Source organism: Dipteris shenzhenensis, chromosome 19 (genome assembly GCF_047967505.1).
Source record: "Dipteris shenzhenensis isolate YYH24624 ecotype China chromosome 19, Dip_SZ_1.0, whole genome shotgun sequence".
In the NCBI taxonomy this organism is placed as follows: Eukaryota; Viridiplantae; Streptophyta; class Polypodiopsida; order Gleicheniales; family Dipteridaceae; genus Dipteris; species Dipteris shenzhenensis.
Genome location: NC_141614.1, coordinates 46703419 through 46721750, shown reverse-complemented (window position 1 = coordinate 46721750; position 18332 = coordinate 46703419). Strand labels below are relative to the sequence as shown.

Below are 18332 nucleotides of genomic sequence, written 5' to 3'. Positions count from 1 at the left end.
TGATTCCATGTAGAGAAACAGGATCTAGGTGCTTACAAGAGAGAGAGTTCTCAAAACATTGTGGAAGCTTGATCAAGAAGAAGAGGCTCTAGAATGAAATAGGAGACAAGAATAAGACAGAGGCAAGATGTATCCAACTTCTAGGATTTGACTTCATTCTACACCACATACTTAAACTTGTGCGTGTACTTATACACAAATTAGGATTAGGGTTCTCATTCCCAAATCCAAACACATACACCTCGTGGACTCCTCACATGGTTGACAAAAACTACTGACCCTTTGTACTCCCCAAGCATGTTCATGGAAGCCCAATTATATCCATGTGCAAATCACTTGCTTAAGTAGGGGTGATAGCCTCATGTTGGTCATTGTGTGAGCATGGACAAGGTGTAAAGCATACAGATTTCAAAGAGGTCAAGCAAGCTCAAAGACTTATATCCTTTAACCCTTCATTTTGTAGTATGTCTTTTAGTACATACAAAACCTTGTAATAAGCATAATTGATAAATGATTATCCTATTTTCATATCATCGAATGTAGTTATTTTCTCCTCTCCCATTTTGTATTGAGGCAGGTGTTGAGATTTTATCATCAAGATGACCGAAGTGTTGTATCTTCGATAGGATTGAGATGGGATTGTGGAAAACGAAGGTGGTGGTAACTAGTTGTGAAGAGGTAAGGGAAATCTTTGAACATTTCTAGGAGCTTGTCTTTCTCACTTGGAGTGAGGTCTAGGGAAAGCATAGATTCAAGCTATTAAGGACTAGTTGTTACCTTTTCTACACATGGCGGGTCGAAGACACCACCCCCATCATGTAAACTTCCTCCTCTGAGAATTCTTCCCCCCCGTTTGATTCTTCCATTGATTCAGACACCAAGGATGAGAGAGTATCATTGTCTTGCTCCTGTTCTTCTTCTAGTTTCATGGCACCTAGTTGCACTGGGATCTTCTCCTTAGAAGCACCAAAAGACGCATGTCCTATCTTCCAATAGCTGACTGCATCACTCTTTGTCAACCATGGTCTCCTGAGTATGGCTAGGTAACTCCTTCCTTTACGATGTCCACTACATAGAAATTGACGGTGGTGGTCAACCCATTGACAGTGATGGGAAAATCCTTAATGACTCCCAAGGTGGTGAGTCATTGACCATTTGATACCTTGATTCGAATGGAGGAACGCCTTGTGCATTTCAAATTCAATTTCTTCATGATTCGGAGCACCATGATATTACATGCAGCTCCCCCATCAACACACACACTTTTGACATGGCAATTATCTATGTTGATGTCTACTGTATGTGGATGCCGATGAATTTCTTCAGAGATAGAAGAGACCTCTCGTACCTTTTCCTTTTTCTTTGCTCCTCCTTGTTGAGAGCCCTTGCTGCAGCTCACATCTCACCTTAGGGCTTAATGCTATTAGTTGAGGGAGCGTGATGCTCAAAGACTGATGAGCAAGGTCCTTAACGACCGAATAGTCCTCTTGCCCTAAGCCGATGGGAAAATCCGAGGGTGACCACTTACTCCTGTGGGATCTTTTAGTCTTCTCTATTGGTGGGTCTGCCATCTCAGCATTTGAGGTCTCTGAGAAGGACACCTTCTTCCTGGGGTGGCCCGGTCCACAATTTGGAGAGGGGTTCGAGGTGGTATGACTTCTTTTCTCGAGGTTAAGGATCTCTACATCAGAATCCTCAATGCCTAATTCACTTAGAAGATTCACCCTTGGAATATTGGGACATTCTGTGTGATAATGACCCTACTGGTGGCACTCGTAGCACACAACATTGGCACATTCTCTTGGAGGGTGATTGGATTGATTTTTGATGCCCACCATCTCAAGCCGAAGATAATTCAGGGCCTTGGCTAGGTCATTGACTTCGAGTTCTTTAGTAGGAGGGGATGAGGGAGTAGGAAGGAGGGGGGCTCATGGGCGAGGCTGAGGAAATCTTCCAGGTAGAGGTTGAGGATATACTCCTGGTTGAGGGTAAGCATCTAAGGGAGGACCATACATTTGAGGTGGAGCCGGTGCATACATTCGTGAGTTAGACCCCCCAGGTTGTTGTTGCAAGAATTGAGGGGGTTGCAAAGGGACAATCGTCTTCTTTGAAGCAGGGTCAGATTTAACTTTATCAAACTTTTGAGCAATCTCATGTGCTAGCACCATAGTTTCTGGATTCTCCCATTTAAGCTTGAGGTGAAATTCGTCACTTACTCCTACTACAAGGTAGCCCATCACATGCTGAGTCATTCCAGCTCAAAATTTGGCATTGTCCTCTTGCATGGCAATTAAATGGTCCAGGAGCACGGTTGCTCGATCCACATATTGACGAGCCATCTCACCTTCTGACTGCTTCAAGTTTTCCACCTGCAGGTACACATTCTTTGGCTCCTCTTCTTTGCCGAAATACTCAATCATCACTGCTGTTAACCTTGGCTAACTTTGGCGGACATCGTCGGCTTGCTTCTCATATCACACTTGAGCCAAACCCTCTAGAAATGTGGGAAGAACCAACAACTATCTATCTTTAGTAAGAAAGTTGAGAGAAACACAATGGCGCTTGAAGGCCACAAGATACTCATTTCGATTTTCTTCAACCCGTCCATAGAACACGAGAATGTCAACCATGCTTGAAAAAATGGACAAGAGAGAGACAAAATGAGGCTTATCTATGGGCAAACAATGGAAAGAGGTAGCTTGAACGGAAAATTAGGTGAAGATACATCCACAAAGCACACATAGGTAGGGTAGGGTGAATACTACACGGGAAGAATCTTCAGCATAGAATAGCTCATAGACAATCTTAAAAGGGCCAACCCTCATGATATCGCATCCATCTTTACAAGCGAGGGTTAGAGACACGGCGCTACATGAGGTTGTTCATCAAGGCAAACAAGAATGCCATGACAAATGTCAATAGTTGGAGAGCTTGCACATCACCTTCAGCTTCTTTCAGTTCTTGTAATTGCCATGCTATTTCTTCAAGGGGTGTGCGGTCTGGCATCCTTCTTTTGAGAAATATCCTTGAGGACCTTCCTGATGATCTTTTGAAGTCGGTAAACTTGTATCAAATATGCCCAACACTTAGTTTCATGATGACCACAACTTTTGCATTCCTTACAAATGATCACCCTCCTTCGTGGCTTGTGGCTTTGTTGGGATGGTGCCTCGAGGTTATGCTCAATATTTACCTCTTTAAATTGTTGGCATAGTTCCAATGCTTGTTGATGTCATGGCACCAAGCCTTCACTCCGCACCATCAACCTTCCACTAACTTGTTCACACACGAGTTGAGAATCTCCTTGTACCTCAAGTTCCTTGATGTGATGTTCTTGCACCTTTTGTAGCCCAAAAATGAGTGCCGAGTACTCAGCTTGGTTGCAAGTACTTGTTGGTGCAGACTTACTATAACAATACACCTCACCCTCTAGTGAAGTGAGCTTCACACCTACACCAGTAGCCTTGGTTGAAGGTTTGTATGTGCCGTCAAATTAGAGGAGCCAAGATGTCATCACACCAAGACTAAAATCCAGACATCCCAAGTTTCTTGGTAGTCCAAGATAGGTAGAAGGAGAGGGTGGGGAGAATTCAATACTTGAGCCAAATGTTCAGCACCAAATAAACTTGCAATCCTTTGTTGATAGTTTATCTTTAGACCAAAAAGAATTACAACTTGAAGCTCAAAATAAGGCACAAAGGGTTGATTAGATACAAAGGGATTCCTTGGTTGAAACATTACCAACCATAGCCAGCCCAGAAACCTTTGTAGTGAGATTGAGAATAAACCATTCAAGATGAGCTTATCCACAAGAATTAATAAGCAGATGCGTCAAATCTCCCCCCAAGCTTGGGGAGCATCCCACCCTTCAAAGAAGGACACCCTTTTAATTACCTCCAAAGTAGCAAGTAGCTCGATCACTGCACAATGAGTAAAATTATAATCAATATCCTCGCAGTGTATCATTAGTTCTTTACCTTGAATCATCCATGGTATATCATCCCACCCATCGTCTCCTTGAGCAATGCGCTGTACAATCAGCTGTTGCAGATCGGACATGAAGATCAAGAAAGAGATCTCGCACATTGGTAGCCATAAGGCATGGAGGACTAGGAACCAAATCCTTAAACTCGTCGAGAAGTGACATAAATATCCACCCTCCTCATGTGGCGTGCGTTCGTGAAGTAAACTTGGAAAAGTTTCGAATCGGTGATCTAGTAGGAGATGTGAATAGAGCACATGAGATGCAACAAGAGGAAACTCCCCACGCTTAGAGAGTTACAGTTCCCGAGATTTCAATATATAAGCAAAAATCATTACTTTTTGATCACTTCCCACTTGCTGGCCCAATCATAAGTCTCCCTTTTGTGAAGGGGGAGGTCTTGGGTTCAAATCCCACTCTTAATAAAAAGAGAGGAGAGGAGAGGAGAAGGAGAAGGAGACGAGAGGGGGGGCACGAAATAGGCCACAACCACACCCAGTTGTAGGAGTAATAGATTTTACACCACTAGCCGTGGAGATTTCGATCCCAGTAGCCACACCAGTTCTGTTAGCTAGAAAAGAAATCAGGACAAGGGGCTATACATTAAGCATGGCAACACTCAAGGGCCATAGAGGAAAGGAGAATGTGAGGGTGAAACGTTATCATGGGAGGGGAAAAGGGATTAAAAGGGGAGGAAATGAAGAGGGAGACAATGGCACAAGGGGAAAGGGAGAGGGAGAAGAGAAGCATGTACATGATGGGAGGAGGAATGTAAAGATGGAGACATCACTACAAGGCATAGGCTCTTTTTTGATAAAAATACAGATGCTTTTTACATTAAATGTTTTTTTAAAAAATGTCGTTATTAAAGTTGTTAAAAGCGTCGAAAAAGAATGGTCGCTATAAAGCGTCATTATATAGCGATGTTGATAATCATCGCTATATAGTGACATTGATAATCATCGCTATATAGCGACACTGGTAAATGTCGATATAGAGCGATGATTAACAGAACTAATAAAAAAGCATTAGTGGGACTAAACAGGGCCATAGCAAGCCCTATTTTGTCCCACTAATGCTTTTCTTTTGTAATTACAAAAAAAAGTTTTTTATTATAAAATTTCCCTTGCGAAAAGGGTGATACAAAATCGCTCAAATGAAATGATCGAGCAACAAAAGCATACACATGTCGAACATATACAACATTGTTTGTTACAAAATTACCCTTTCGAAAAGGATGATACAAAATTACTCAAATGAGCGGATATACAAAATGACATATATGGCGAAGTATATGCAAACTGCTGCTGCTGCTACTACTACTACTACTACTACTACTACTACTACTACTACTATTACTACTACTCACTCGAATCGTCCTCGTCCTCCTCATCCTCGTCCTCGTCTTCTTGGCTTGATCCTTGGTCCTCGTGAGCTATGCCTTCTCCCTGATCCTCATCACGTGCATCTGATCCTTGGCCCTAGTGATCACTCACCTCCGGTGATGGGACGCTTGAGCTTTGACCCTAAGAGTGAACCAACTTAAAGAATAAAATAATTCAAGTGAGATTACAAGTACGAGTAGACTTATACCGTGCGAGTAGCCACCTCAACCCAATTGACCATCGCTCTCATTGCCTCTTGCTGAATAAACCACAGCTTTGTTCCTATGCGAAATGCACATTGCGTCTCTACATCTGTAGGAAGACGACCCATCGCAGCTTGCTATGGATCCAATTTACGAGAGTTAGAGTTAGATAAAGTTCATGTAATATGTAGTAAAAAAAATAGAACAATACATTAAATGAGAAGAAGTAGACTTACCACGGTTGCCTCGAACGCCAACCGTCCCTCTACACCAAAGTGCGAAGTACATACGATGTCCAACCATCTCTTCACAGCCCTCCTCTAACCCTCGAACATTTCAGGATGGTCCCTATTCCGCTTCTTGAAGAACTTCCAATCAGCTTTGTCTGCCCAGCTGGGTTTAGCCATCCCCTTTGTGATGGAAGTACACAAGGTTGATCTATGATGCTTCAAGACCAAACCCATGTGCTCTCGCATATAATTGTCATTAAACTCCAAATTTGGTGGGTTAGGGCATTTTGTTTTAATTCATCGATATCTGCATGCTTCTTTTGGTCATCTTGATACTACCAATCGGTAGCAATGCCACTCTTGAAGTGATGGCTCATCAACTACCTCATGGTGGCCATCACTGCTTTGCCCTTTCTATCTTCTATTATCTCTTTGGCAGCCGTGATTTGATAGGAGAGATCCTCAACTAAGTAAGGAGGATTGATGGTAGCAGAGTCAGAAGGAGTAGAAGCTTTGCGAGCGCTTCTGGAGCAAGGAGTAACAGTGGGAGTAGGAGAGGACAAGGGACCTGACTGATACTGTGTCTTCGGACCAAGTGGAGACCTATAGGGATGTGTGTGCTGACTCGTCTACATCTCCCAAGTCAACACAACATAAGCAGCCCCTCCTACTCTTCCTTCCCTTATGAGAGGCACGCGCAAGTGATGACCCCTCGGTCGAAGGGGCACGAGGGGACAGCTAGGCAGTAGGTCTAGCTGTCGGTGTAGGAGAGGGAATTGCTAAGGTCTGCTGAGATAGCAGAGTGAAGAATCTCGCTACCTCCTCATCGGTCATCTGTGCTATAACTCGTCGGGACTCCCGACAAAGCCATAAATGGCTAGCAAAGGAGTTCTCTGAGGGGTAGTCGTAGTGCTACATCCAAGAGGAGTCAGACTAGGGATAGTCATAGTGCTAGGTCCGAGAGGAGTCGGTAGTCTCCTCAAGTGTCACCTGGAGAGGAATCAAAGACCTTTGGAGCATATAGATCGTGATGTCTCCTCCTGCAAGGTTGTCCATACTCGTCAGATGTGCGACATGATTCCATGTCTAACATAAACATAAACACAAAAACAAAAAAGAAAAAACAAACATAAACATAGGCATAGGCATAGGCATAGGGAAAGGAAAAGAGGAAGAAGAGGGAAAGGAAAAGAGATTGGAAGAGGGGAAAGAGAGAAGAAGAGGAAAAGGAAAGAGGAAGAAGAGGAAAAGACGAAGAAGAGGGAAAGGAAAAGAGATTGGAAGAGGGGAAAGAGAGAAGAAGAGGAAAAGAGGAAGAAGAGGGAAAAGAAGAGGGAAAGAAGAGGAAGAAGAGGGAAAAGAAGAGGAAGAGAAAAAGAGGAAGAAGAGGGAAAGGAAAAGAGATTAGAAGAGGGGAAAGAGGGAAAAAGAGGGAAGGAAAGAGGGAAAGAAGAGAGAAGAGGGAAAGAAGAGGGAAAGAGAGAAAAAGAGACATATGCTCATACATAAGCATAAGCATAAGCATTAGCATAAGCATGAGCATATGTCTCCTTCTCTTATGCTTATGCTCATGCATATGTTTCCTCTTATGCATAAGCATAAGCATAAGAGCATAAGAGCATGAGCATAAAAGAGGGGAAAGAGGGAAGAAGAGGGAAAGGAAAAGAGGGAGGAAAAGAGGAAGAAGATGGAAAGGAAAAGAGATTGGAAGAGGGGAAAGAGAGAAGAAGAGGGAAAGGAAAGAGGGAAAGAAGAGAGAAGAAGATGGAAAGGAAAGAGGGAAAGAAGAGAGAAAAAGAGGGAAAGAAGAGAGAAAGAAGAGAAAGAAGAGGGAAAAGAGAAAAAAGAGGAGAAGAGGAAGAAGAGGGAAAGGAAAAGAGATTGGAAGAGAGGAAAGAGAGAAGAAGAGGGAAACGAAAGAGGGAAAGAAGAGAGAAGAAGAGGGAAAGAAGAGGAAGAAGAGAGAAAAGAGAAAGAAGAGGAAAAGAGGAAGAAGAGGAAAAGAGGAGGGAAAAGAGGGGGGAAAAGAGGAGAAGAGGAGGAAAAGAGGAGGGAAAAGAGGAGGGAGAAAAGGGGGGAAAAGAGGAGAAGAGAGAAGAAGAGGGAAAGGAAAGAGAGATTGGAAAAGGGGAAAGCGAGAAAGAAAGAGAGAAGAAGAGGGAAAGGAAAGAGGGAAAAAGAGACATATGCTCATGCTTATGCATGAGCATATGTCTCCTTCTCTTATGCTCATGCATAAGCATAAGCATGAGCATATGTCTCCTTCTCTTATGCTTATGCTTATGCATAAGAGGAGTCTTATGCATAAGCATAAGCATAAGCATAAGAGGAGGAGATATATGCCCATACTTATGCTTATGCATGAGCATAAGAGCATGAGCATGAAAGAGGGAAAAGAGGGGGGAAAGAGGAGAAGAGAGAAGAAGAGGGAAAGGAAAGAGGGAAAAAGAGACATATGCTCATGCTTATGCTTATGCATGAGCATAAGAGCATGAGCATGAAAGAGGGAAAAGAGGGGGGGAAAGAGGAAAAGAGAGAAGAAGAGGGAAAGAAAAGAGAGATTGAAAAAGGGGAAAGAGGGAAAGAAAAAGAGAAGAAGAGGGAAAGGAAAGAGGGAAAAAGAGACATATGCTCATGCTTATGCATGAGGATGTCTCCTTTTCTTATGCTCATGCTTATGCTTATGCATGAGCATAAGAGCATGAGCATGAAAGAGGGAAAAGAGGGGGGGAAAGAGGAGAAGAGAGAAGACGAGGGAAAGGAAAGAGAGATTGGAAAAGGGGAAAGAGGGAAAGAAAGAGAGAAGAAGAGGGAAAGGAAAGAGGGAAAAAGAGACATATGCTCATGCTTATGCATGAGCATATGTCTCCTCTTATGCTCATGCATAAGCATAAGCATGAGCATATGTCTCCTTCTCTTATGCTTATGCTTATGTTTACTCCGCATAAGCATAAGCATAAGAGAAGGAGACATATGCTCATGCTTATGCTTATGCATGAGCATAAGAGCATGAGCATGAAAGAGGGAAAAGAGGGGGGGGAAGAGGAGAAGAGAGAAGAAGAGGGCAAGGAAAGAGGGAAAAAGAGGGGGAAAGAGATTGAAAGATTGAAGGAGAAGGAGAAGGAAAGGAGGGAAAGAAGAGGAGAGAAGAGGGAAAGAAGAGGGAAGAGAGGAGAAGAGAGGGTTCCTACACCCATCACTGTAGCTAGCGCTTAAGGCGCTAGCTGCAGGCCAATGCAAATAACAAAAATAACAAATGGATAAAAGAGGAAGCACTTACCTGGAATAGTACATCCCGCTTGGTGTGTTTTGTAAACTGGCCCTACAAAAGAGAGGACACATACCATTTTTCAAATAAGATGTTAGAGGAAGGAGGAGATTTGAAAAGCAACTTCTCAAAGAGATTGGATTGAGGAGACAAGGAGAAAGAGAAGGAAGAGAAACACAAAAAAAACTAGAAGAGGTGAGTCTTCTTTCTTTCTTGAAATCTCGTTTTTTGTTTCAATCCTTTGAAATCAAGCATGAAAACTAGTACACAGCTTTAGCAACACAAGGAGAAGCACTCACAAAAAAAATCTCACAAAAAACCTACCTACATTGTTCAAAGAGACTCACCTTCTTGAAAAACTTCTTTTCAAGAAACCAAAGATGGAGAAGGGTGGAGAGGGAGCACAAGTGTTAGGAGAGGGGTGAGTAGTGGTGAGGAGTGGAGAATAGAGTGGGAGGTCATTGGAAATCTAGAGAGGAGAGATTTTTTTGCTTACAATAGAGATTAGAGAGTGCTAAAGAAAGCGCCGTGCATCACGTCGAGTTTTGGGTTTTAACCCACAGCATCGCTATATAGCAACACTGGTCAGTCACTATATAGCAATGCTTTTAATTAAAAGCGTCGCTATATAGCGATGGAACATACCAAATCGTCGTCGCTATATAGCGATGGAACAGGTCAAAACGTCGCTATATAGCAACACTTCAGGACACTTTATATTTAAAGTTAAAAAAGAAGCTCATAGATGCTATTTTATAACTATTAATATATTTCCTTGCAACTTATGTTGTGATTTTATAAGTGTAGATGGAAGGGATGAGTGGAAGCTCATCCGATGATGCACCAATGCTCAGGAGCACAAAGTGGCTTATGGAGAGGTTGTATTGTCATTGCACTCATTGCAAGCGAGAAGTACGACATCAATGCCGTATTATCATGTGACACTTGCAGATGTATGGGGAGGAGCCCGGAACTAGTACCCACCGTTGGTGTTGCACGTGCTAATGGATTATCGGTAAGTCAAAGCTATTTAAGTTCGCAGTTAATATTGGATACCAGGAAATACAAGATCTTATATTTACACGAAATCTTAAAATAGGATGAGGAGGCTGACGAGGGTACGCATATACCTTCACAATTTGAGCAAGACTATAGTCTCCCGAATGATGACGAGGGTATGGTCGACATGATGGATTCTATTTTTAGGGGCACTACATCCCATGTACACGTGATGTCAGAGTCTGAGGTCAAAATGCGAGAGTTGCAATCAACACAATTGTATGAGGGTGCTAGGATGTCTAAACTACGTGCTTGTCTCTCAATCTTGAATCTGCAAGTAAAGTATGGGTGGTCGGATACAAGTGTCTCGGCCTTAATGAGGTTAGCTCTTGCATTAATTTGACTCATTATTTGGATATTGTTTGTTGAGGTCTATGTATGAATCATCATTGTTCGAAGCCTAATAATGTATGTTTGAATTGTGATAGGTTGCTCCAGAAGATGTTGCCTGCACCAAATACCATGCCCGCATCAATCTCTTTTGTCATGAGCATGGAGATTTGGCTAGTTGTTCAAAGTATGGGGAACAATGATATAGAGATGACTTGCAGGGTGAGCAGATACCGGTACAGGTCTTGAGGCACTTTCCCATCATTGCAAGAATACAACACATGTTCTGATGCAAATCCATAGCAGAGATGATGACATGGCATGCATCTCATCAGTCCACTGATGACACATTGAGGATTCCCACAGATTGTGCAGCTTGGAAGCACATAGACAATCAGTGGCCGAACTTTGTGAGGGAGCCATGCAACTTACATCTTGGGCTCGCCATGGACAGTGTGAATCCTTTCGGATTACGCTCGACATCTTGGTCGAAATGGCCCATAGTTGTGGTGAATTACAATATCCCACCATGGCTAACAATAAAAAAGGGACACCTCATGCTTACACTACTTCTGCCAGGGAAGTATAAGGCAAAAAATATGCAATGAATTTCGGCCTTCATCTACTTGGGATAGTTCAGGTTCATTTGGTACCTCTATTGCCAAAATTTAGTGGTATCCCATTTGAGTCTATTGTTCCCATGGAAACACATGTTTATACTCTTCATCGATTTGGATCAATTTCAATCCTTTCCAATGACCCACATTGATATCTTTTATATCTTACCCTTTTGTAATTCGTCCACTACTGTTGATTTGTAGTTTTTATTTTTGTGTGCAGAAAAGAAGTTATATATTATTTATATACTCAGATTACATTCAATTGAGTCAAAAAGAGATTCACTGCCACAACTAAGGTGGTTGCAGAATGCAAAAGACAATAGGCACTCAGGCCTCTTCATCCTTCACCATCAGGTTTAGTGAGCCTTTCATATGTTCAGCTGGACTCATTATGCCAATTCTTCCTAGATTTCTCTTGATGGCTCTTAATCCTTGGCAAAGCCTTTCGAAAGTCCATCTTGGTTTCTTACTCTTCCACTGGCTTCTCTATGGCTACCCATATTGCATCTATCATTGCAATGGGCACAATGTTGAGACTGAGTAGCTTATATTGAGTGTTTAAGGCATATGCCTCTTCCACCTACAAGGATTTGTTCTTGCATTTCATTTGTATTATGCTTTTTCCCATTAGTATTTGCACATCCTAGCCATTGTGAGCAATGATGAGGGTGTGACCCAAGCAATGGTTAGGTTGTCACTTCCCCAATCTTATAGTGCCTTGGCACCTTTTAGCCATGATTGTCCCAACAACATGGGCTATCCTTTCTCATTCTCCATTTTGACCATGATGAATCCAACCGTGATGTATCATTCTACTTATTTTTTATACATATGCCTCGGAGCATACCTGTTGACATCATTAAGACTCTTATCCCACCATATGTATTTTGAATGGAGAAGGCTTTTGAAAGTTTTTATCTTGAGCCTCTTTTATACTTCTTAGAGATGATGTTTGCTTTAGAGGCTCTATGAATAAGCACTCCCTTCATCGTATGGTTATGTTAATCATGGGCACTTCTTCATTCAAAATCACCATTTTGGTCACCTCCACCATTGTGTTCACTGGCTGTGTGGTAGGTTTTTCATTGATTGCTACACTTTGGAAGAACATTGCTTGGTGAGGAGCAAAATTTGATAGTTTGCCGATGGAATTCATCATGTTCAATGCTCAAAATCTTCTCATAATAGGCTATGTTGATTTGATTCTATATGACTATGCCTTTTGCATCATCTTTGCTCTTGATTCATTCTCATCTAGCTACTTGTTGGTTCCTCCATTTAGTCATTTGTTGCTTAAGGACTTGATGGCTACCTTATCTCAATGAGGGTTGTTTTTTGTTTGAGGGCATGGATAATCTCTTCCCCATTTTTTTCTCTTCCTTCTAGGAAACCCGCAGCTTACTCAACTTCTTTGGGATCATCTAGGCTTGGCCTTGTGAGCTTGGACCCACTTATGCATCCATCCCTACTAGACTTGCTTAGTCATCTAGTCACATTACTTTTGTAGCATGTCTAGCAACTTCTAATACCCACTTTCTTTCAAAATCTCTTTTAGCTCCTTTTTTTGAATTGGGTGTCTTTCTTGATCACTAGTTTGTCTTCATCTTCTTATTTGCTATCCAAATATCAAAATAATGATTTCTTCCATCATTGGTAGGTCCTCTATATTCTACTTTAAAAGTGTGGATGCCTCTCATGTCTTTCATTCTAGGAAAAGCATATTGAGTGCATCACTATTTCATCCCATCAATGCATATTGAAGTGCATCATCACTTCTTGTATAATAAAGGTTTTAGTGATGAGATGTATCTGGTTTATGTCTTGACACAAGGACAAGTCAAGGATATTTTCATAAATCCACTTTTCCTTCACAAGTTCTCACACTTTTGATGATAGTTTAGTTTTCATCAGCTACAATTAAGAGGGATAACTAACGGTACATAAATTAATTCATTAAAGTTGTCTTAGAATACTCTAGGGAATGATAAAAGTGCCTTCAAAACTTAGTTCAAGGACTTGGAAGTAACATTGACGTTGCCATTTTCAAGTGTCATCATCCTTCATGTTTATAACAAATTTTTTGACTCCAAACCATGAAAACTGGAAGCCATCCTTGTTGAAGGATGAGGGGACAAAGAGCAGTGCACAAGCCATAACTAAATGTGAATTTTGAACATGATCATGAACACACACACACACACACACACACACACTTCCTACCCCTTCCTCCCTTTGTTTATATAACCCGGGTTAGCTCCATTGTTAACTCCATTGTTAACTAAACCACAGTTAGGGTTGACCAACTCTATCCTTTTTTTGACCCAGGGTTGAATACGCCTAACGAACCAAATAACTCAACCAAACCTATCTCTAGGGCTGGTTCTCAAAAAGCCACGTGTTATATTCACATTGGAGAATGGTTGTGGGTGCTACAAAGGTAGCTTGTTGTAGTGGATGTGGAGAAGGTGGCTATGCACCATTAGAGCTGAGCCACTTATGTTGGATAAGTTCATGAGCTACTGGAAATGGCTGAGGACGAAGCCATGGGTTAGAGCGTTGCTTGAGCCTACATTTGTTGAAGGTGCCGATGGAGCAGTCATACTGCTGTGCTGTTGTGAGTCAGCTCTGTGTAGCTATGTGCTCTTCCTTCAGATGCTTGAGTCGTGTGCAGATGTGCCTTCAAATGCATTGCTTATCGCTTGTGTGAGTTTGGAGTTGTCATAAAGGTCACGTAAAGCCGCTTGACTAGCTATTGTCTGTCTTGCTGCTTATTGCTAATTGCTTGTCCATCAGTGCTAGCTCAAAGAAAGGTCATCTGGCCATGCTCATTGGAGATTTCCTTGTAGTCTGTTGTAGGAGGAAGCTCACCGTGAGGAGCTGCTATGATTACCAAGAGGAGAACTCTACTTGTTGGAGATCTGCTCCAAGTGAGTGAACTACAGCAAAGGAGGAAAATAGAGAATGCGCCCGATCTTCTCTCTTATCTCAAAACACCATACACAGGACCTTACAAATCACTGAAGATGACCCTTACAAACTCTGAACATCTCAGAGAAGAACTCCAAACACTAAAATGAGCATAGGTGAAGCTCCATAGGTTGAAATGATGAACTTTTTGAACCAAATCAAAGATGGAGGAGAGCTCTAAATGAAGAGGTAGAAATGGAATGGAGATTCCCAGTGCAAGGCATTGCCCTCTAATGCTGATCTTCATGGTGTACAATTGGTTGATCTCTCTTTCTTTCCCATGGTATCCACCTCTGATGATCTTGATATTCTTAGTTCTACTTCGAAAACAAATTCTCTCCCTGATCCTAAGATGAATGTTCCCCTTTCTCCATTTATCAATCCTCTCTAGTCCTCTTCTGAAGCTATTTCACCTTCCTCCAATGATGCTGAGTCAATCCATCCTCCTGAGCAGTTTGGTGATGATCGTGTCGACCCCTCCAAACTCTCTGATGTTTATCAGGATATTGATTCACCCGACTCTGAATCAATATCCGTGGTTTCAGATAGGTGTTTATTGTCATAATGCCCATGAAGCTTCGGATCCTTTGACGTGCTCCGAAGCCATCAATGGGCTTGATTCTCCTCATTGGAAGATCACCATGGATAAGGAGTATGCGTCCCTACTTCATAATTCCACATGGATGTTAACGGCCCTTCCTCATGATCGTTATTCTATTACTTGCAAATGGATTTTTAAGAGGAATTTTCATGCTGATGGTACCCCATCTAAGTATATAAGGCTAGACTTGTTGCAAAGGGTTACTCTCAAGTGGCACGTTTGGATTATTTCAAAACTTTCTCGCCGGTCATCAAGCTTACTACCATCCATGTTCTGGCATATGATGTACATCTCAGTCTTGATATCCATCAAATGGACATCAAGACAACATTTCTTCGTGGCAAAATTAGTGAGGAAGTCTAGAAATGAGTCAACGGAGCCAAGATATGTAGACTCTGCTTATCCCACTCATGTCTGTCAATTGCACAAGTCTATCTATGGGCTGAAACAAGCGTCGAGATCTTGGTTCAAAAAGATTGATTCTTATCTTCAATAAATGGCTTCATAGCATCCATTGCCGACTCCAACTTGTATCTTTTGCATCAAGAGTCCTCATTTGTCCTTCTTGCACTATATGTCGACGGCATCATCCTCTTTGCAAATCAAGAAGCTACTTTAGATTCTGTCAAGACTCAGCTTCATTCTCGATTTGACATGGTGGATCTAGGGAAGCTAGGGTATTGGCTTGGTATAGAAGTTTTCAGGGATCATGATGCTGGAATTCTTCATCTTCATCAACATAAGTATGTGCGTGACATAGTACTTCGGTTTAACATGGATCATTGCAATTCGGTTGCCACTGCTATGGAGCCAAGTGCCATCTCTACTCTCAATGCTATCTCTCCGCCCTATGATGCCTCAACTCTTTCTTACCGAAGTCTTGTTGGTAGTCTTCTTTATACCATGGTTTGTTGTTGTCCTGACCTTGCTTTTTCAGTCATTGCCTTGTCTCAATACAGCTCTCAGCCTCAATCTACTCACTGGCATCTCCTCAAGCATATTCTCAGGTATCTCCAAGGCACTCCTACACATGGTCTCACATGTCGACAAGGAGAGTCTATTTTTCTTCAAATGTCTGATTTTCTGCTGCAAATTGGGGATCCTATCAGCTCACTGGCAAATCCGTTTCCAGATGTTGTTTCCACATCAATGGAACACAAGTTAGTTCGTTTAGCAAGCCTCAAAAGGTGGTGGCCATCTCATATACTGAAGCTGAATACCTTGCAGCCTCTATAGCTTCACGTGAGGTCGTCTGGCACTTCATGTTCTCTCTCCAAAGTAGTCTAGAGTTCTATGGTGTGACAATCAAAGTGCTATTGTCATCACAAAGAATCATGTTCTCTATTCACAAAATAAGCACTTTGCCCCTTACTATCATTACATCCGCGAGCTGGTTTCTGACGGTCTCCTCACAGTTCAACACCTTCCAATTGAGGATATGCTTGCGGATCTCCTCACGAAACCCCTTGCTCGGTCCCCGGTTTCAGCAACTTCGAGCTCTCCTTGGAGTACATCCCCTTCCTATGCAAGGCATCACATAAAAGAAGGGAATTCATGGACTTGTTTGAGGGGGGTTTGATGAGTCAACCACATCCATTCATGTTCATGCACGAGTTTGCATGGCATATGGCCATGTGTATACACATGTGAAGTTTGGTATATATAGCGTGGATGTGCTTCGCCATGCACCACCGTTTTATTTCTGCTGAGAATTCATTATGTAGATCGTGGAGAGGGAGCGTGATGCTCCGCCCTTGTAGCCATGAACCTCGGGTTCATCGATCCTATAAGGATCAGCTTGTATCGTTGTCAATACCACGAAGTAATAGTATCCTATTGCCTTCTATTGCTCTTTGCTTGTCTGTGTTTCCTTGTGTTTTGATACTAAACTTATCATCTTGAAGCAAGCCTTGAGTCTCCCTATTAAAAGGATTTGGAATGCAATTTCGATATTCTCTCGTCGTAGTTTTTCACTATCAATCCAGTTGTTACGATACGTTTAAGAAGAGAAGCTGAACGCAACAATGCAACGTTGCGTTTATTCGAAAGAACTAAATATTGGTCAATGAAAGAGGATTTTATTACATGAACGTTTCGTTTATTCGGAAGAACACATCGCAGCTGATTATTGCTCAATCAAAGAGAATCTGCATCACGGTTCTATTAGATACTACATATAGGAGAGGTGCAGCAAGACTCTCTCGAATCATATGGATACGCCTGAAACGCTGGACCAAATCCGAAATCCTTGCAATCAAGAACTTCGACGTTATTGAGTACAGCAGATAGAACAGGAATACGTTGCTTGTGTCGATAAAAGAACGAAAGGTAGTACGGTCGATTGCTCCAATAAGATCAGCGATGACTAAAGAAGTGAAGCGTATGACTATATGTGATGTAAGGTAGACTCATCGCCACTTGTTGTATAACGACGTAACCTCTCGCCCCTCTGAAGCTTCCGGTGCCCCCAATCAGAGCCAGCTCGGGCGACTGGGCACTACTAATGCCTTGATAGTGAATGGTTCCGTTGTAGTGCCCATCACTGTAAGTAACGATCTCCAATTCGAAGCCCACATATGCCAAAGTATAACTGGCATCGATCACGATACCGCTCGCTACTCCCAATTGCGTGGAATTGCGGTCTACGTCCTGGGTGACGTTCAGCGCGAAGATTACGGTATTTCCGAAGGAATTAGTGACGTTGAGGTTGGGGGCATTGACAATAAGAGCGAGGTCAGGTAAGCCTTGAAGGACCTGCACATAGTAGACGAGAGTGGGTTTTTTGTAACGGGGAGGGCCAGAATTTGCGAAAGCAGCAACGATGAGGGTGAGGAGCACAGGAAGGGAGAGACGGGCATTGTTGAATGCCATGTTATGATTGTTGGAAGTTGATCCGTAGTAGCTTGTTTTATAGGATTGTGTTTCTGCCGGCCATCCTACGTTCTCTATGGATATATTCCAGCCACTTTCTACGACGCAACTCACGTAACGTTTGTTCCTTCCTTGAGATTTCGGCCGTATACCTCACATGCACACGATTCTGTTAAGCCGGCTCTTCCTCGAAATCTCCACACGATTCTGTTAAGCCGGCTCTTCCTCTCACGTCTGTGCACGTTGTTCTCTCGCAAAGAACGTTTTTATGTATTTTTTTTTTCTCGGTATTAGAGTCCCAAAAAAGACTTAGTCATTTGAGCATTGGGCTTCCAATCCTCAAGTCATGGGTTCAAATCTTGGAGGAGGGGCTCCTTCCGCCTAACATCAACCGTCATCACCTTCTTTTTATCGTTTCTTCTCCCGCCTTCATTCTCAGATGATCAGGCCCCACGCTAACCTGGAGCTCTCGACCAAGTGCTCGTCTACATTTTTCGAGGGAGAGCAGCAGCGATTCAGTGCCATGTAGCGTGCAGTCTCCTCACCCTATCCATGCGGCTGATGTTGGTGAACCTCCTCTCCTCCAACCTTCTCCATTCCATCCACTGCAAGACTATTCCAGCACACGTGAAGAGAGGATTAAGCCGTTCCAGTCCTTTGTGTACAACCATGGCAGCCTATGACTGCTATCAAAGCTGAGAATCTCTTCAACTGAGATGAGCAGCCAAACGTTCAACAGTTTGAAAGCGGATTGAGCAACCAGATAACTTTGCATTATAGGTCCCTCATTTGGAAGCATGAATAGCTGCAACCATA

General features: G+C 42.5%; 1 protein-coding gene across 1 annotated transcript; it reads right to left on the bottom strand.

The window, feature by feature from the left end:
- Positions 1–17000: 17000 nt before the first annotated feature.
- On the bottom strand, positions 17001–17516 carry LOC147890547 (dirigent protein 8-like). Its single transcript, XM_087390318.1, has one exon. It carries the CDS (start codon positions 17514–17516, stop codon positions 17001–17003), a length of 516 nt encoding a protein of 171 aa, XP_087246444.1.
- Positions 17517–18332: the final 816 nt, after the last annotated feature.

Excerpts from the sequence above, each read along its gene's own strand:
- LOC147890547 (XM_087390318.1), bottom strand. The coding sequence starts at position 17,516 with ATGGCATTCAACAATGCCCGTCTCTCCCTTCCTGTGCTCCTCACCCTC.